This window comes from Dipodomys ordii, unplaced genomic scaffold, assembly GCF_000151885.1.
Source record: "Dipodomys ordii isolate 6190 unplaced genomic scaffold, Dord_2.0 Scaffold2, whole genome shotgun sequence".
In the NCBI taxonomy this organism is placed as follows: domain Eukaryota; kingdom Metazoa; phylum Chordata; class Mammalia; order Rodentia; family Heteromyidae; genus Dipodomys; species Dipodomys ordii.
The window spans coordinates 28,053,200-28,074,002 of record NW_012267218.1 but is presented as its reverse complement, the minus strand read 5'-3'; the positions used below and the strand labels follow the sequence as shown (position 1 = coordinate 28,074,002).

Genomic DNA, 20,803 nt, shown 5'->3' with positions numbered 1-20,803 from the left:
GTCCCAGTAATGTTCTTATGGCAAGTTTTTCCAGGAGGCAATCTAGGATTAGACACTGCTTTTAGTTGAAGCATCATTTCACACTAATAGTTTTATACCACTGATGGTTTCACAGAAATTTCTTTATCAACAACATAATTCCTAATAAATAAAAGCATTTATTTCTGTCTGTAGTCCTTGCTGCTTAGCAGGCTTATCTATCCAGGCCTGAGTCTGTATCACCTTCAGCCCCTTGACCTGGCTTTTCCTTGCAAACCATGCTCCTATATTTGGCCTCTTGCTTTTCAGCGAAGTGGGTGGTCATCCAGTTTTCCCATTGTTCAAACTAGATCCTCAATATATAAAACTATCAAAAACTACTTCATGATAGCTTAGGTTTCCCCACAAAGAGTAACTGATAAAAGATATAGCCATTTTGAGGCTGGGAAGGTGGCTCAGTGGTAGAGCGCTTGCCTTGCATGCATGAGGCCCTGGGTTCAATTCCTCAGCACCACATAAGCAAAAAGAAAAAAGCCGGCAGTGGTATTGTGGCTCAAGTGGTAGAGCACTAGCCTTGAGCTGAAGAGCTGAGGGATAGTGCCCAGGCCCAGAGTTCAGACCTCACGACCAGACCCCCCCCAAAAAAAAGATATAGCCATTTTTTACCCTTTCCAAGCTCTCTCCAAAAGCAGTTTGGCTACATACACATGTCTGAGTGATTTTTCTCCCAACCATCGGGACTATAGCCAGTCTAATATCAGCTTGAGCAGCTGTCTTCTGTATCATCCCATGTCTCCTGAAACAAATGTCCAGTGATCAGAACGTGAGCTGATGAGATGTGTACAATACATGAGTCTAGCTCTGGCATCCTGCTGCCCCAGATTCCACAGTGAAGCAGAAAAGCAAAACTCAGGCCAAGACAGCTGATATGCCTGATTTGAAGACTTCACAGCAAGCAAAGAGAACACATGTAGTAGTGGTGGGATAAAAATATTCTGTGTAAGCATCTTCCTGACTTGAATGGAGTTGAAATTCAAAAAGAAAATGTCTTAGATTGCTTTAGGTTTGTTTTCTATGCTTTATTTTGTTAAGATTTACCCAACATTGATGTGTTTTCTCCAATAAGTGAACTGTTTTTTGTTGTTGCTTCTATACTGGGATTTGAAATCAGGGCCTTCCAATTGCTAGGCAGATGCTCTACCACTACTGGCAGGCTTTTTTGTTCTGGCTATTATATTGGGGAGGGGGGCAGGGACAGGGGCTGCACACATGTGCTCCAGCCCTAAGGATTAAACTCAGGGCCTGGGCACTGTCGAGTTTGTGTTGTTGTTTTTAAGGCTAGCACTTTACCACTTTGAGCCACAACTCCACTTCCAACTTTTTGGTGGTTAATTGGAGATAAGAGTCTCACAGACTTTCCTGCCTAGGCTTGCTTTGAACTGTGATCCTCAGCTCTCAGCCTCTTGAGATCTAAGATTAAAGGTATGAGACATCAATACCTGGCTGTGCTAGTTATTTTCAAGATAAAGTCTTTCTTTATGTCTGGATTACAGTCTTCCTGTTTGTGCTTCCCTGCATTACTGTGATAATAGGAACTTATCACTGCACCCACCCATTGGTCAAGATGAAGTATCCTGAACTTGTTTGTTTGTTTGTTTTGGTCCAGGCTTATTTTAGACTACAGTTTCCCAGTCTCTATCTCCCAGGTATCTAGGATGACAAGTTTGAGTTACTGTGCCCACTAGTGAATTTGTTTTTAATTAAAAAGTTTGTTTCAGAGATTCAGGAGCTATGACTACAGGTGACCATTTAAGATTTTTACCCTTAAATAGAAGATAGCAGGAGGAAAACTGGAATACTGGAAAAGATGTGGCCTCCTGGGAGTTGCACTGGTGGGAAGAGATGGCTTCTTCCTACCCAGATACAAGGACCTCAGGGATTAGTACAGTTCTGTTCTCAAGCCTGCCACTGTTCTCCTAGCACTATTTAGGAACCTGATGATTGTTCCTGCAAACACACAGAGAAGCCTGATACAGTGATCCCTTCAGGAGCAAATGGCCAAAGATGGTTTCCATCCTGACCTGTTCTAAGTAGAGTAAGCACCCTCACCCTCATTCTGGACATTTGTTTCGTGGCCTCCCTAAAGGGTGATCATACATCTTGTCTTTTCCGGAACAACCCCAATCTATCTCTGTGATCTCAACATAATTTCTAAAACATCCTCATTCCAATTTCAAAAGCGTCTTCCTTGTTGGATGATATCTTACATGTATATTCCACCACTCTGGGAAACTTATTTTATCACAACCCCCTTCCCTGCCCCCCAAGCCAGTGGAGTTGTATGATCTGTGCTGATGCATACTAGCCTTTATCCTAGAATTTTAGCTCCCTTCTTGCTCCACTCACTGCTGTGGAGGACTAATCCACCCCTAAACCTTGCATTCCAAAGGTGAGGATTGCCTCACCTTTTATGTCTTCTGCTCCACATTTCTTACTTTCCCCAATAACAGGTTTTATAGGGAGACTTGAATCAGCCTAGATGTATAATACAAGCACAAACTGGAGGAGTGGATTTGTTCCTTCATTCCTAGCCAAAAGACATTGGAATTGAAATTCTCTGCTTCCCTAAAGTGAAGCAACCTTATTTTTGCTGCCTTCCTCAGTGGGCAAATGGTTTTGGGTGAGGCAGTTGTTACATGATTTTATGCTTTAGATCCTTTACTTGTAAATCTGAAAGGCTAATAGCCTTAAAGTATTTTGAGAATCTCAGAAGATTATTTAAACACACACACACACACACACACACACACACACACAAGATATTTCTTTCCTATCTAAAATGGTAGCATAGATACTGTGGTTACTTACTTAATAGAGTGTGGTCCCTGGGCCACGGCAGCTGATGGTTTTTTCCAGTGCTGTATTTATAGAGCTAGATCAGAAATATCACTTCCGTTGGAACTTGACCTATAGACCATTGTCAGTTTTAGAGACCTGAGGAAGTGGCATGCACACTAAATACAGCTGGTTCACAGGTTCAGTTAGTGAACTACAAGCCCCCAAGGAAATTAATTTCACTGAAGAATGGATGCCTGAGCCTATCCCAGTTGTTTATTTGGTACCTCTGACCAATGGCTTGGTAGGTCACCTTGAATCTTTGTTCTGGAAATAACCTAATGTAGCCAATCTCCCTCCCACTTTCATAAAATAGATTTTATCTCCTTCAGCTCCAGTTGCTGAAATTCTTTCTACATTAAGTAAAACAAAAGTTGGTAAACCACTGACAGGTAACTTGGACTACTTGGAAATTTAGAGAGAAAGCATATTTACTCCCTAAACACACACACACACACTTATACTGGAAGTAACCAATATTCAGCCACTTTCCTAGTTGAGATGTATGACCCAATTAAAAAAAAAAACATATATTAGGCTCAGCAACTTTCTGAGGCCTGGTTTCAAACGAGAAACCGAATGTAGTAGATAATAATCTTCTAATCCCTATTTTAGCATCCAGACTTCTCTTTCAGCTTCATTATTATGAAGTTCTGTTTGCTGGGACTTGGCCACTGGCCAATACATGTTTACCCATCATAATTATTTTAGTAGGTTGAACAGACTAAGAAAATCCCTAGTCTGAAGAGAACTTTGCTAATGGAAAAGGGCCACAGGTTTGCACTGTCTCCAGGTGCTCACAGAGCAGCCATTCAATAATAGCACTCAACACACTACATTTTCACATTGCCTGGGGGGGAAAATGAGGTCTTGAATGAGGCATTTATTTTTTGTCCTTAAAATACTATAGATTTAGAATTTCCCTTCCTTCCTTCCCTCCTTCCCTCCTTCCTTCCTTCCTTCCTTCCTTCCTTCCTTCCTTCCTTCCTTCCTTCTTTCCTTTCTTCCTTCCTTCCTTCCTTCCTTCACTTCCTTCCTTCCTTCCTCCGTCATGGGGCTTGAACTCTGGGCTTGGGTGCTGTCCCTCAGCTCTTCAGCTCAAGGTGAGTGCTCTACCACTTGAGTCACAGCCCCACTTCCCGTTTTCTAGTGATTTATTGGAGATGAGAGTCACGGACTTTCCTGTCCGGGCTGGCTTTGAACCGTGATCCTCAGATCTCAGCCTCCTGACTAGGATAGGATTCCAGGCGTGAGCCACTGGCACCCAGCTTAGACTTAGAATTTTTAATGGAGTTGCAAATTTTTTAGGTCATTTCAAACAACCCCTTCTTGTCACAGATGAGGAAACTGAGGCTTAGAGAGGTGATAGAAGTGAGTCACTACCGTGGCCTACTCCACTGTTCTTCATTATACCACTCTCCTTGTCCTACTTGGACTTATTAAAAGCCCACAGCCAAGGCAGAAATAGAACTTGCAGGTGGTGGCCTGGCCTCCTAGCCAGCAGCTGACCACAGGCTATCACGAAGCACATTGGAAGTTCCATTGGTAGCATACCACCCCAACCCTAGATTTATTTCAATCCTGAAAATACATGTATTGTTATCCTTCCCTACCACATTTGTTTTAATTTCCTCCTTGTCTCAGTAGGTTTCTTTTCATCATAATTAACAGGAGGGATCAAATATTCAGAATATCCAACCCTCCAAAGCCTTGAACTTTTCCTTCTCTTCCCCTCTGTTCCTATTCTGGGAGTCACTGCTTTGGAGTTTTTTGTTTGTTTGGCTGTTTGGTTGTTTAGTTGATTGATTGGTTGGGTTTATTTGATTGTGCTTTTTTTTTCACTTTTCTTTTTGAACATGTAAAAGTCTATTCTTTTAAAGTTGACCCATCTGTTCTGGGGGCAAATGCTTTTTTGCTATGCACTAGAGATTCAGTCTGACCTCCCAGAAATACCTAGCAGAGGAGTCATAAATTGACATGTTTTCAGAGAAGGAGTTTTCTCATTATAGGCCTCTTCTAAATACTGACACAGCTTGGTACCAGAGGGCCATTACCTTTCTGGAAGTCAGGGCTACGTAACAATCTGGCTATCCTCCTCCAGTCTGACTTTTTCAGGGCTACACCCCTGCATACAAACCAAGCAGATAGCTCCTTTTCACCCAAGAAGTCTGTCCTCCTCCCACTCCAGAGGAGTAGGGAATTGGATCCAAAAGATAGTAATCGTGAAAGACCTTCCAGATTCTGAATCCTATTGTTTTAACTACTTCATTACTAAGTTTGACTATCTTGCCTAATCATTAACAGAATAAAAATAATAGAGAAGATGGTAATTAAAAAGTTCTTTTCATCTTAGATAGAAGGAGAAATGCTTGGTCACCACTGTTCCTATTATTTATCTATATCAAATATCTACATCTAGAAGCCACCAATCAAAAACCTGTGGTTGCCTGAAGGCAGGAATTATTATTCACTTTTTACAGATGGGTAAGCAATCATGAATTATTATTCACTTTTTACAGATGGGTAAGCAATCACAGAAAGAGAACCTGCTTTGACTTACCTAAAAGAAGGTCAGAGAGTGGTGAGTGAATGTTCCCACAGTCTTTTGTAGCTCACCCAGATGTTTCTACAGGTTCAATCCTGTGATAATCCCCGATAATGAAAATATTTTCAAACCCCGGTTCTTTTATTGGATTTATAAAATTTGTATTGGAAGCAACCAAATTCCAGACAATGGAGTCATATTGCCTTGGCAATTCTAAATGTCACAGTTGTCAAAAAGGAGAGAGGAAGAATACACTTCTGCTTAAAATCAGCCTAGAGAAGATTCACTTATCTGTTTCCTGACCAATTAGGTCACTGGGGAGGAAATCACCTTTTCTGAAAAACCAGTAAGCAAATTCTTCCAACCATAAATTTCCCATAAACAACATTAATGATCATTTGTGACAACCCTCTTATAAGTATGCTAGAAAGTCAAAAGACATAAAGAGATCACTAAATTTTCTCGTTGAAACTAAGATGGCAAAACTATAGTACCTAGCAGATTCCCCATCTCCCAGTGATAATACTAGTACAATCAACTTCAAGTGTTTTCTTGTACTCAAGGCTCTAATAAGTGATATAACTTTCCAGACAAGACTTTAAAACATCTGACCAGGGAGGGTCAGTAACAGACTACTTGATTTGCATGGATCTATCCACTGGGCCAGTTGAGTGAGGTTAAATACTGTGCCAAGCCAGGGCATGTGCTGCCTTTCTGGAAACCTCTTACCCTGGGTTATCAGCGTACATCAGAACAGAGGAAGCTGGGTGTGGAGCTGAGTGACACGTAGAGTTCAGATTGGTGATAAGATGCTCACAACAGACCTTCTTGTCAGAGGTGGGTCTTTGTGCATTCCAAAGCTTTCTAGGACCTGACCCTCACCCTCTCACCTTTCCCATCCCCCACCCCCTGGGCTAGCAGAATGGAAAGATGTTTGACTGAAGACATCCATGAGGTAGGAAAAGGCTAATTGAAGTAGTGGTTAAAACTTAGGCTAGTTTCAAAGCCTGGCTCTGTCATTAACCAGCCATGTGACCTTAAGGGAATGACTTAATCTTTCACAGCCTCAGTCTGTCAATAGAATTGACTATATTACCCACCTCACAGGTTGTTGTGAGGATCAAAAAAGATGGGACTAAGACATGGAACTCAAACAGTGTGTAAGCTCTGTCTGTTTAAAGGGCTTACATGGTACCTGGCATATGGTACTTTTACAAACATTGCCTATATCATCATTAACTTTTAAGGCCTTGGAGTAGTTACTCTTACACTGACTGGCTTGATATTGGTATAACCTCCTGAAAATACAGTTCTTCAAACTTACTCTCAGAGGTTTTACTGGAAGATTTTCTGTGGCGATTTGTACTATGGCTCTTACTTGGGACCCAAGTTAGATAACAGCCAAGTACATGAGAACTTTTTTTATATGGTTCTCACTGGTTTGATGAGATAGAGTTCTTTAAAAAGTTATGGTCCAAATAAGAATGTGATCTCTGAAATCATTCTGAATCTTCCTTAATACCTGGGAAACTCCAGTTTTATCCCCCCCACACAAAAAGAAAATGAGTGCTTATACAATTAGTAACTCCTAATTATCACATGTAGTGTTTTCTTGGCAAACTTTAAAGATTAGCCTCACTCCATCCTGCCACTTGACAGACATGTAAGCAACTGGCTTCTGAAGTTTGCTTTAAAAAATGTAAGCCTATTAATTTTATCTTAAACAAGATAGAGTTAAGAATGTAAATCTGTTGCTGAAGTAAGTATATAACGTGATCCAAACTTTGTTGGAAGTAATTTATGGTTTCATCATTTAATCGGTATTTATAAGCATCCTTGGTGTCAGACTATGTGAAATGATTCAGGCACGCTGACATAAATTGGACATGGTTTGGACTCTTTTATCATATATATTAAGGATAATAAGAAAAGTGTATAAATAATATACCATAATAGAACATAATAGGATGAAATAAGGTTTTATGAATGTATAAAAGAGGACCACATACTTTTGTGGTGATAAGAGAAGTTGACGCATGGAAAATGTCATTGAAGGCTTGGGTAAACCTTGAACTTATGGACATATGGTACACTCCAGCTGAATAGGAGACTTGGACAAGAAGTGATTAAATTGGAGTAAAAGCTGAACTGGAGTGAGAGAAGTGGTAAGGTCCTTGAATGTCCATCTCAGGAATTTAGAATTGTTTTAAGGTACCTGAGAGCCATTGAAAGTTTTTGAACACGCTGGTTGTACATGGTAAGATAGCTAATAAGTTTAAATGTGTGATTGAAGGAAGATGATCAGGTAGTAACACAGAGGATGTGGTGGTAAAGAGAAGCTGATAGCTGCATGGACACCAGGGAGATAGCTCAAATAGTGGCCCATAGGTAGACACTAATATGGACCTAAGGTTGGAAAGGGATTGTAGGGTAGAGAATAGGTAAATAAACAGGCTTTCATACTCTGTGTGTGTGTGTGTGTGTGTGTGTGTGTGTGTGTGTGTGTATGAACATGTACTCATGCTGGTATCGAAGCTTGAACCAGGGCTTCATGTTCTCACCTGGCTTTTTTGCTGCAAGTAGTCACTCTGCCACTTGAGCCATACTTCCAGATTTTGCTGGTTAACTGGAAGTGAAGATCTCTCAGATTTGTCTACTAAGGATGGCTTTGAACTGAGATCCTCAGATCTCAGCCTCCTGATTAACCTCCTGATTACAGGTATGAGCCACCAGTGCGCAGCTAGGATTTCACACTTAATTGGAAGTATGAAAGAATTCTAAAAACAGAACTGAGGTTTCAAACTAGATTAACTGAAAGTCAAAAAGGAAAAAGGAAAAAAAGGGGGAGGGGCGTACATTTACAGGGAAAGCTATGAGCTTGATTTGAAGATATCAAAGTTAGAATGCTAAAAATCTGGTTGAAAATGAAGGGCAGGTGTGTCATTCAGAGAATGATATAAAAGCTCAGAAATCACCTACATGGAAGTGACATCCTTGTCAACAGTGAGAAAACACCCCATGGAGCAGACATTGTTAACTTGATGGGATAGAGGTCTCTCTGGCTCACTAATGTGTTTGTTTTTAAAACTTACAAAGGTAAAAATTAAGCCACGCCAGGAAATGTTTCTTAAAAATATTGATTCGTGGCTTATCTTTTTTTTAAAAAATGTGGTTAACTATGAACTCACTTTGCCACATGACAACAGCAACTAGATCTAAATAGAGGCTGTTCCCTTGAGGTCCTGAATGAATTCACCACAGTCCTGCTACTCCTCATCGCCTCCCTCACACTCCAAGATCAAAAGCAAGTTGCTGAATCTATGGAGGCATAGATTCATGATTGCCTTAGACTTGGGATGAGGCATGGGATACCAGACTGATGGCTAAGAGGTGTAGTCTTTCTTGGGGGCTGATGAAATGCTCTCAACTAGATGGCAGTGATTGTTGAATAATGGTGAATATACTAAAAAGTCATTGAGTTATATGCTCTAAACAGATGAATTGGGTGATGTATGAATTCTCTCACTAAGGCTGTCTTTTAAAATGCAAATAGAGTTGCTATTTCTCTTGCAGTGTTTGTTTTCTACAGCAGAGAGTATTTCCCTGTAAATGTGTCTCAAGAAGTAGAAAGTGAAAGGTGAATTGAGAGCATTCTATATGTCAAGAAAAATGGAAGAGAGTATATCTTTTTGTAGTAATAAGAAATTTCTGTGTGCTAATGGACAAATACTTGCCTTCATAATCAGGGTACATTTATATGAACATTATTTTCATGGCCACTGAAGGCCTTTGATATCAGAAAAGGGGAAAAAATGGTCATACCCAACTCCCCAGCTAAGAGAGGGAGGAAAGAAAGCAGAGAAGGGAAAGAGGTAATTGCTGTGGTAAAAGGAGAAACAGACTAGGAGAGGAGATGCCAAGAAGGGGAAGCTTTATCAACTGCTGACAAGAGGTCAAGGAGGATGAGGACAGAGAAGTCAAGAGGTCATCATAAGAAAGATGCGACCAGAGGGAAACACAGAGGTGGAAGAGAAGTGCCCAGAAATCATTGTTGAAGACTTAAGATTTTATCCTCAGGCCTGGAAAACAACTGAGGTGAATGGGATAATCAGATCCACACAGCCTAGATTATTTGGCTTTACATTGATTTGTGCTTGCTGTGATTTGTATATAGGATAAACCATGTTTACCCCCAATGCTGCTCTTTCCAATGCTAAAGTTCCCTTTCAGCTGGGATCCCCAGCTTGCCAAGGCCCTTGTTATTTATTTCCATCTAAATAGTTGCCGAATCTGCTTAAACCAGGAAAAATATGTATGGTTGGGATTATCGAAGTCATGGGTTCTCAACCTAGTGCTGTTGTGTTTTGGGCTGAGTTTTTTTTTTTTTTTTTTGTCTTGGAACCTATCCTGTGTATTATAAGTTGTTTAGCAGTGTCACTAATCTCTACCTTCTAGGTGCCAGTCGCAATCTCAGTTGGATGTTGCTGACTCCAGCTAAGAACCACTGAATTGACACCTATCAACTGTAGCATGTAGGCCTAGGAGCTTAAGACTATATGCAGTCCTCAGACCACCCTAAAATACACCTAGAAAAGAAACTCATTCCTACTTCATATTGAGGTGACACAGTAGGAGCAACAAATGAGAAATTGAAGTCCTTTTTTTTTTTTTAAACTTCAGCGGGCTTCAGTCCCTTTAGTCCCCTCATTGAATAGAGATGACATCTGGGGTTATGAGGTAACAAAATAATACCCTTTGTGACTCCTCTAAGGCCAGGATCTCTGGCATGACCTGTGCCAACTTTGGAAGAGACTTTAGAATGTGCTAGGCATAGTGGTGGAACCTGGCTTCTCAGTGGCAGAATTGGAAGGCTTGCCTCAGGGGAAGAAAAGCATAGAGATCAGGAATGGTCTTTTTCTGGTGCTGCCAAGAGGGACTATTAAGCTTTGAGATGTAAGGGAATGTCTGAAGTATAAGGTGGGGTAGATTAGGAACCCAGATGAAGTTTACTTCCAATTGTTCCCTTTACAGGAAAGTCTTAGGGTAAAGGAATTCTTCTCTTGGAATAGGACTGTCAGAGCTAGACTCTATGTAAAATGTTGAGGTCCTCCAGATTCTTTTTCTGTGCGTATACAGAAAGAGGAGAGCAAAAGAATTACGTATGTGCCACAATATTCTATATTGATATGGGAAATGAAACTAAAATGTTCTAACAAATCTGTTAAGCTCTGACTTTCATTTCTGGCTGTTATCCTGTAAAATGGCAGTATACTTTTTTGCAGGGATGGGGAGGCACGTGGTTCATTATTAGCAACAACTCCGTGCTGCTTTCTGATGCAAACTCTTGGTGACATGTAACTGTCACTCTCAGCCCAGCGGTGATGATTGCCACTGTGGCTGAAGGAACGCCAGTGCTGGTTTCTTGGGTTTTGTGTGGGGGGGGGGGATAGTGTTGGTTTGTTTTGTTTTTTGTTTTTGTTTTTGTTTTTTGGTCTCACATTCCCTAACCCCTCTCTTCTTCCTCTAATTGATTAGCTTTTGTGGCGGTAAACCAAGTCTCTAAGTACTCTCTGAGCAATGAGCAATGACTGGGCACTGTTTCTATCAAATGCCATCACAAGCAAGGGACATCCATAAACCTGGCTTTGCCTTATCTCATTTCAGGTACTTCTGGATCCAGCTGTGTTGTAGCTGCACTGGGAAACACCTGGAGTCATAGCGTGAACACCCGGCTGATTCTCCAGCACCTTGATTCAGAGAGAAAACAGGTGAGTACTCTGACAGTGTTCTCAGACTATGAAGGGCACAAAAGGAACTTAAAAGTCAGACCCTCTTCTGAAAGTGTTGACCATCTATCTTCTCAGGGCTAGCATTGGCCAGGGGAGGATAAAGAAACGCTGCTTGCCACAACAGAAGTTATAATGAAGTAGGAGGGTTAGCCACAGGCAGAGGGACAGTGTAAGGATAGATCCCAGAGAGTTAGCATCCTCACTGAGATTTGAAAATGACTGAGACCCACACTGATGGGGATTTCAAATTCTCCCTAAATGATCATTTTACTTAGCTAATATTTGTTAAGGACTAGATAAAAATTTATACATAAGTTAAGTAATAGTCATGTTCTTTCTTGGCATGTTTATGCTTTGAAAGCCTGAAGCTGCACAGATCCTGCTAAGTGAGTAAGTGATCCCCCAGACTCTGAGAACTATTATATTACTGAGTAAGAGAGAGATTTCAAATAAGGAATGATGCCAGACAGACCGCTGTAAGGATGAACATCCTAGTGGGATTTCTACTCTGGCCTTGAGTGAAGACACACAGACAAATACAGACACACACACACACACACACATACACACACATGCACACACACATAAACACATGTACACACTCACAAACACACACGCACATACACACACACACATTTAAAAAAGGATCCTGGGACTGAGAAGGTAGCTCAGTGGTAGAATGCTTGCCTTGCATGCATGAGGCCCTGGGTTCGATTCCTCAGCACCACATAAGCAGAAAAACCTGGAAGTGGTGCTGTGGCTCAAGTGGTAGAGTGCTAGCCTTGAGCTGAAGAGCTGAGGGATAGTGTCCAGGCCCACAGTTAAAGCCCCACACCAACAAATAAATCAAATAAAATAAATAAAAATAAAAATGGATTCTGCTCTCCACCCTTTTTAATCTTCTCTACCCATTCTAGAAAAAGAGACCTCACCCTCTGACCTCTCTCACAACCAGGGAAATTTCTTTTTCCTCACATCCTCCCTCTACTTCATACTGCTGTGATCGCTCAATCATGATCTCACCCTACAAGAAGGAGAAGGAAAGAGTCAGGGTAAATAGTCTGATGTTTTGAATTTAGAAGCCAGATTTGCCTGTCTTACTAAATAAGCAGCAAATCCAGGTAATTAATAAAAGAAACATAAACTATCATGCAGGTGGTCCTTTCTGGAAGAGGTAGGACGGGTGTTTGTGGGTGTTGTTGCCTTTACCTGCATTAGGTAATTGGCTCTTTATCAAGGAGGCAGGAAGCATCAAAACAGACAAGAGCCATTGCCTATTCTAGACATAACTTTGTGAATAACTTTGGTTAAGGACCAGAAGATTCTTCTTGGTTTTCTTGGGACTGTGTAAATAACATTCCATCTTGGTGATTGGGTGAGCCCTGTCTGAGAAGATAAAGCAGCTTGTGTTCATCAGGGAAGGAAGTGTTCATGGGTTTTCAGGCCCTGGCATGCTCCTTATTTTGGTGATAGCTTTTCCCTGATGATTCAGGTATGGAGTCCACTTCTTCCCCTCTTGGTGGAATACATTCAAAACATTCCTGGAAACCCTAGTGGGCTTTGGGGCATAGCCTAGGTGGTAAATAGTGACAAACTTCGCAGCTATCGGCAATATCACTAAGGAGTGTTAGGCACTCCTATCTAAAACTCCGCTAGAGGGAGAAAAATTTCTTGTGAATCAGTATCGACTCATTCACTTGCATAGATCTTTAACCTCACATCTTCAAAACTGATGGTTTATCTCTGTTTTATATTTCAGATGACATTCTTATAGTAACGCACTGATTTTGTGATGTGGTCTCTTACATATGATATCATCAATTCAAGACACCCTGATTCTAGTTTTACCAATTTCTAGCTGGAGTTTATGAGCAAAGTTATAACCACATTTTTCTCCACCTTGTAATAACATGTCTAATCATTTCCATGTGTTCAGTGTCAACAGGAAGTGGCTAATAGGACAAATGCTATGGTTTTATATCTCTTTGGTGACTAAAGGATTTTGGTGGCTCTTGGCAGAAAAGGTCAAATTCAGGGCACTGTTCACAAGAACCAAGAGCCAAGTGTGGATGGATCAGTGACAGTCTATTAGCTCATATCCTATTAGATGGGTCAGTGGTGTTATCTTAATCTACAAAGGACAACTTGTTACTATCCCAACTAATCAATTAGGATTCGGTTTAAATTCCTTTGAGCCCTGTTTTTAAGCAATAATAAACAATCAATGTTTTAAGGGACAATACAGGCAAAAGAACATATATTTAATTACTCTGTAGAAATAAGCCTGTTTTGGAGGACCCACTTGTTAAATTTGTGACTAGGATAATGTTTGATACAGAAAACATCTCTATCAGATGACCTTTCCTCATAGTTAGCAGGGAGTCTTTCCTGTGATCTTAGTTCACAGAAAAGTATAGAAACCATATGAAGATAAGCCTCTTGGGCTTTAAGGCTTGACTCAAAGGTAATTGCACCAAGTTTTATTTTCTTATAACACCACTTAGTAAAGAATCAGGCTTAGGTTATTCCAAGTTATCCATACCTCTATGCCTCTGAGATATCAGCCAGAGAAGATACCAGGCATAATTTGTTGTTGTTGTTTTGTTTTGTTTTTTGAGGGGTTTTTGTTTTGGGGGGAGTTTTGCTTCTTAGGTTTTTTTTTTCTTTTTAGTTTGCATGTAGAGGTCACTCCACCAAGGGATCAAGGTTATGGAAAGAGGATTATGTTTTATCCGTTTCTATGACTTTGGGCTCTCCACCAGGGCTATTGAATGTTAGGCTTAGTCTGGGATCACAGAGGTGGAAGGGGGTCAGGTCAAACTTAGCAGCTCTTCAAGCTGATTAACCTAAGAGCTGAATGGTATTGCCCTGGAGAAGGAATCCTCCCTGTCTGATTATTTTCTTTACACCCTTGGAAACTTTGTAAAATTATATAACTAAGAAAGAAATCTCCTTATCAAGGCACAAGCCAAGTTAATTCTCTTGTTTATTCTGCTTCAGTGTTTACAAAAAAAAATCCTCTTAAGGAGCCGGGAAATATTTTCTCTTGGACTAATTTAGCTTTTTTTTTTCCACTTGACTTTTATTTACTCTTTTTTTTCTACTCTGCTTCAATTCTGCCCCTCCCTTTCTTCAATATTTTTATTCTTCCCAAAGACATGTCTTTACAGGAGAATTAAAATGGCCTCCGCTAGATTTGTTGTTGGCCCTGTTTTAAGTCATCACAGCATTTCTGGTCTGCTATGTGCATGTCATTAGGATGCCAGGAAGAACTAGACATAGTTCCTGCCCTCCAGATGCTTCCAATTTAGGATAGAAGGTGTGTGTGTGTGTGTGTGTGTGTGTGTGTATGCGTGTGTATGTGTGAGTGTGTGTGTGTGTGTGATCAAACTGTAACTCAGGAGCTAAACTAATCAATATTGATGTACTGTCCCAAGAAAGCATTTGGTTTATTACCTAGTGAATGGTTACAACAGTAACTGCTGAACACAAAGGAAGGTGAAATCATCACAGCACATTGAGTCTCCAGAAGAAGGTGGGGACCTCCTTAAGTACCATATTAAGTCTGGGTAACCCAAGCCCAGCTAGATAGCAGACTCAGCACAGGAGCATTTAAAAAAGACCATGGCCAACAACCTCCACCATGAACCATTAAATCAAATTTTTTGCTAGATATGGGAGAGGTTGGAACAGGCATCAGTGTCTTGTCATTTGTAAACTGTACCCAAATGGCTGCAATGTGTGGCTAAGGTTGAGAACCTCTCCTTTAAGTGATAGATGGTATTAAATTCATTGTTAGTTGGAAAGGGGAAGTGCTGGTGTCCATGCACAGCACAGATAAAAAGCATCCTCTGACGGTACAGATAAGGTTTTGCCTTGTAACTAGAGCAGAGTTCTTGCTCTCATTCAATGAACCTTTATTTAATTTCCTCTTGTCTGCTAATTGCCATGTAAGATACCAGAGTCAAAGAACAAGGAAAGCTAGTTGATCATCTCTAGTTGTCTATAGTCTCCTTGGGGACACATAAACATATGAACAGTATGTGCTGTAAGAATGTCATGAATTATTAAGAGGAGAGGAAGTTTCTAGAATGATTAAAGAGGTATCACCTAGAGTAGACTGGCTGAGGCCTGTACTTGGGAGGCCCTTGGGGTACCAGGTGTCTTGTAATGATGATCAGAAAAGATGGAGTGCAGGTAACTGCACTTGAAGATGATACAAAACCTAATGGAGCATCTAGAATATTCCCCATCAAGTTCCTCCAAACCCACATATGGGATTCTATAAATTTCAAAGTACTCTAAGGAGTAATGAAGTAAATTAATCCTAAGCCTCACACCCTCTTCATGAAATAAATATTATGACTCTCTTATTTCAACAAATTCAAAAAGGGTGACTTTTTGTATAGGAGGTTTATTTAAATAGACTTTATAATAATATTTTCATCTTCTACTAGGAGGCGCCCTGAAGTTGCCTCCTCGGTAGGGATAAGCTAGGAAATTGTTGACAGCACAGATATGATTACTCACAGCCAGGGCCTTCATTTGAGCCTCCGGGCTTTTCACAAAGCCCCCAGGTTGCTTTGTACCTTGGAAATACTCTGGTTCCTTTCTCACGATAGAATTCTTCTCTCAGCATCCATTGTGTATTTTCAAAGTCTCAGACATCATCACAGTGAAGATTTGCATGGCACCAGACTTACTATGCCCCTGTCCTCTCTGGGTCACAGCTGTACCTGGTATTCATCCCTCTTCTTGTGCTTTTAAGCCCTGCATCAAGTCCCTTGACACCTGTGACGGAATTTATCCATGGTCCCTCTGAGGTAAGGACAATGCTTGGCACACACTAGATACAAGTATTTTGAAAGAAAAAGAAGCACATTCTTTTATCTATTCATGAATCCAACCTTGAGGAAGAACATATTGCTGATTTCCAATTAATCTTACCCATAAGAATTAAGCTTTATAGTTTAATAATTCCTTGAAAGCATCAGTCAATTTTTGGTTTAAAAAGTTAGTATCATACATTGGCAATTATAAGCAGATAGCTCTATAAAATACCATAAAAAAAGGCAGACTACAGGAAATGTTTTTTTAAAGAACCAATCTGCTAAGGCCTATGAGAGACAAGGAGACAGGCTACCCCTAGAATACTGCTAGAAATTCCTTTGAATTCCTTTGAGCCAATCAGAGCCTGCGAGAGGTAGGCTCTCCAGGAGCTTTTAGGGACAAGGTTGTAGGAAAGGCAGACGTTTTTATTACCATTATCTACCATCTTAACTTTTATCTGTAGTTAGGAAGGCTTAATGGAGGACTGAATAACTGAAGAAAAGATACTAAAGTAGTTTTCCTATATAAAAGCTCTAAAGTAGATTTGCAATATATTATAATCCGTGTTCACCCAAAGAGAGATACTAGGATGATGTTTTACATGACGTAAGTCAAAGTTGTGTATCTTTCTACTCTCAGATTTCTCCAAAGAAGGATCAGACTTAGTTGCCCTAACTCAAACATGAATCCCTGTTCTTTGGTGAAATGGTTCCAGATCATCATTATTTCTTGTTTCCTATCCCAGCTCATCGGCTATTTTTTAGGCACTCTGTGTGTGTGTGTGTGTGTGTGTGTGTGTGTGTGTGTGGTGTGTGTGAGAGAAAGAGACAGAGACAGAGAGACAGAAAGAGAGACTAACTAGAGGAGAGTTTGGCTATGCTGCAGGGGTGGGAGAAAATTCTTTTTAAAGCAGAAATAGCAAAGGGAACGTGGAATCCCAGCCAAGCCCCTTGCCTTGGGTAGAAGTGTTTCCTCCCTTTTCAGAGCTGCTCGTGTGAAAGCTCAGCTTCTGCCCACAGCTTCCATCGGAAGCGTTCTAACAGGTATTGAAAAGATGGCGGAAAACGTGACTTTGAAAAGATTCTTCTGCAGAAAACCTTTTTCAGATTTTTATGAAAATCTGAGAAATCTTCCCTGAAAGGATGGAGGAACTGCAAATAACTGCAGTGAGTTTATACTCAAAGAACAAGGACAAGGCCAACAGAGAGAGCACAGATATCAAATGGATACTTTCTAATCCCTTCCTTCCTTCCTTCCCTCCTTCCTTCATTCCTTCCTTCCTGCCTTCCTGCCTTCCTGCCTTCCTGCCTTCCTTTCTTGCCTGCCTGCCTGCCTGCCTGTTTTTTTCTGTTTTTTTGTTTTGTTTTGTTTTTTGTAGTACTGGAGTTCAAACTCAGAGCCTCACACTTGCTAGATAGGCACACTACCACTTGACCAATACACACCCCACTCTACTTCCTATTTTTATTTGAGACAAAAATATATCTTTCTAGCCAGCTACCTGTGGCTCACACCTGTAATCCTAGCTACTCAGGAGGCTGAGATCTGAGGATCACAGTTCAAAGCCAGCCCAGGCAGGAAAGTCCATGAGACTCTTATCTCCAATTAACCACCAGAAAACCGGAAGTGTCACTGTGGTTTAAGTGGTAGAGTGCTTGCCTTGAGCTGAAAAGCCAAGGATAGCTCCCAGGCCCAGAGTTCAAGGCCCACAACAGACCAAAAGCAACAACAACAACAACATCAAAAAACAACCAAGAATATATCTTTCCTACCACCTACAAACAAACAAAGAAACCCAAATGGGACTTGAAAAGCCAGTGTGCCCAAGAAATCCTGAGTACTGAATGGTTTCAATAAAGAGGGCTCCTTAAGGAGCTACTATTAAACTAAAATGGTTAAAACTATGCACCCTATGCTGTCATTTTTTCCCCTGATCTTTGTTGACTAGTATCTTTGCTGAAGAGGTAGTCTTCCCTCAGAGATTTTTTTTTTAACTCTCTTGGGGCCATTAAGAGTTTAAATGAAAACAAAATATTTTTTATCAAGTAGAGGTGAAAAATTAGTTGTTACCCCCATTTCAAAAAGGAAAAAGCTCTTTCACATCAAAAAGTTCAAAGGACATACCTATGAATAAAGAAACAGGCTTATTGATGTAGTTAAACTGAATGCACTTATTTTTATGGTAGACTTATTATAAATCCTTATTTTTGTCTTTGAGTGTTGGAATCTCTACGATCAGGGGACTATCTGATGATGGATCCATGCACAGAGCATTTGAAAGGTGGATTTCCCCTATAATGAGCCTCTCATTCCACCAGGTATTTTATCACCGCCATCTTTCTCCTCTAGCTCTGACTAGTTTTATTTTTGCATACTGTTTGTCTGGTTCCAAATCCCCTTATGCAGTGACCCTCCTAGCTCTAACTGGCTAAGTAAAGTAGGCCAAATAGCTGGGTGAGAGATTTTTAGAGAAATCTGAGCTGTTACAGGAAATAGAAGAGACACAGGCCTTTGGAACCAAACTGAAGACCCTGTTTGTCTGGCTAGAAAAGAAAAACGCTTTCAGTTGGGAAACAACATAGGAAACAGCTATGACATCTCTTGGACAAGGCAGTGACCTGAGACTCAAGGATGTTGAAATGTGTTTGGCTCACTTAAAAATGAAGATTGGGTAGGATATTGTGTTTTAGCCTTGGTTAGGACTCTGTATCTGCATGAACTGTGAACCAATGGTCACCGGAACAAACACATTTAGAATCTGACAGTGTCCAATTGAAGATACCTTCTAGGGATCTTATCCATCGACTTAATTACAGTGAGCCTAGGAAATGCTGGTGCTTTGATCAATGAAGATTCCAGGCCCTTCCTGATGGATTCATTGAGGACAGACCAAGCCCACGATTTGTGGTTCTTCGCAAGCATGCTGGGTGATTCTCACTTGGTGGTCCTTAGTCCCATATTCTATTCCAACCTTTCATTTTACAGATGTGGGTAGGCAGTTGGAGTTAAATGGTTTATGATAAGTCACATGATCAGTAAAGTAGAAGAAATAGAGAGCTGTTGTCTTTTGTACTTTATCTGATAATTTACAGTAGAAGACACTGGGGAAAAGAAATGTCCTCAAACCTAACCAAATTATTGCAAATTTTGCAGGTAATGTTATACTTACAGTCCTAACACTTTCAATTAAAGGATTTTACATTTTTTACATTTCATTAAAGAATTTTACAGATCTCTGCAGGAAAAAAAATTTTTTTACCCCACATCACAATGAACTATAGAAGTCAACCTTTTTAAATTCTTGGCTTCAGGCCTGTGAAGAAGTGAACTTTTTCCAAGCTGAACTTCACAATGAACATAAACCTCCCAATGTAGTGACTTTGCTTATGAACAACATCCTATAACAGGGCTGGCTATATCGCCTCTCTCCTATAAATGCCATTTGTGCTCATGGAGGGGCCACCCTGAAGCCGAAAGCTTCCTATTGCCCATCTTGCTATGCTAAATAAAGAGTGTGATGATTAGGAGAACAAAGAATTTTCTGACCTGCTCTTCTTAGCCTGGTGGTTGCCATTGTGATGAATCTTGCCTCTTTATTTTTGAAAAGACAGAGCGAGACAAATGGAGGAAAGGAGAGAAGGCAGGAGACAGCTTGTGTGGAACCCATTTCTTGCCATTTCAGGGCCCCCTGCTTGATAAAAGAAGAGCATCTTTTTGGGTTGCCATGTTCCAGGAAATACTAACACTCTTTCATTTTCTAGGAATGGAAGAGAGTTTGTTTTCCTGAGTATGGACAGGTTGTTGCCATCAGATTTGACCTTTCAGCTGCATTTTTTCTATTAGTCCCTATAATAGTCTTTCCATATGGATTTTACCATCTCTATTTTTATAAAGAGAAACTTAGTGAGTTCAATGTATAACTTGAATCCAATGGTAATATTAAGAATTGAAGACAAGATTTGTCAAGGTCCAGAGCCCGCTTTCTTTTTCTTTTTTTCTTTTTCTTTTTTTTGCTATATACCATTATCCCATGCATTTTGAGATGTAATGGGTTGTTGATATTAGTGTTTAAAGTTTTTTGTGGTTGTCTTTTTTTTTTTTGAGGGGGGGTTGCCAGTCCTGGGTCTTGAACTCAAGTCCTGGGTCTTGAACTCAGTGGCTAGCACTACCACTTGAGCCACAGTACCACTTCGCCCCTTTTCTGTCTATGTGGTAGGTACTGAGGAATGGAACCCAGAGCTTCATGCATGCTAAGCAAGCACTTTACCACTAAGCCACATTCCAAGCCCTATTGTTTAAAGTTTTTAAGTTCAGGAATAAAATGAGGAGTTGGTGGGGGGGGGAGGGAAGTGAAGCCTTAGTAATTATTCTTTTAGCTTTCAATGAATGAATACAATGTCCACATTATCTTTCTCTCGGACTTTTCCCCAATGTCTACTGAATCTAGCCATTTTACTTAACTACAAAGCTTACTGAGTTACATATGAGAACTGCAGCTCCCACTCAGGGTCAGGGACATGAAAGGAAGGAGATGATAAACTACTTCTTGACTTTCTGTTCTTATGCTGGGTGTTGTTTCAGTTGGAATAGTCCTGACACATGACTGTGATCAGGAAAAAGCTCGCTGTTTTGTATATGTATGTGAATTGAAAAGCAGAGATTGCACGCATGGACAAACTCTGTGTGAGCTTGGAGCACTGCAATCTGGCTGCTGTTGTTGGAGCAGAATCTTTATGGTGCCGTGTACACTGCATGAGTCTGTGGC

General features: G+C 40.5%; 1 protein-coding gene across 3 annotated transcripts in view; it reads left to right on the top strand.

Annotated features, from left to right (window-relative positions):
* Rad51b (RAD51 paralog B) overlaps window positions 1–20,803 on the top strand; it is a 527,314-nt gene that overhangs the window by 466,079 nt on the left and 40,432 nt on the right. For 2 of the 3 annotated variants that reach the window (XR_001175093.1, XM_013016744.1), the window contains exon 9: window positions 11,084–11,187. Coding sequence is in view for 1 of the 3 variants with exons in the window: in XM_013016744.1 (XP_012872198.1) it covers window positions 11,084–11,187 (104 nt within the window). In the remaining 2 variants the exon portion in view is untranslated. Of the gene's footprint in view, window positions 1–11,083; window positions 11,188–18,256; window positions 18,357–20,803 lie in introns of all 3 variants that reach the window. The other variant, XR_001175092.1, reaches the window with a different exon arrangement.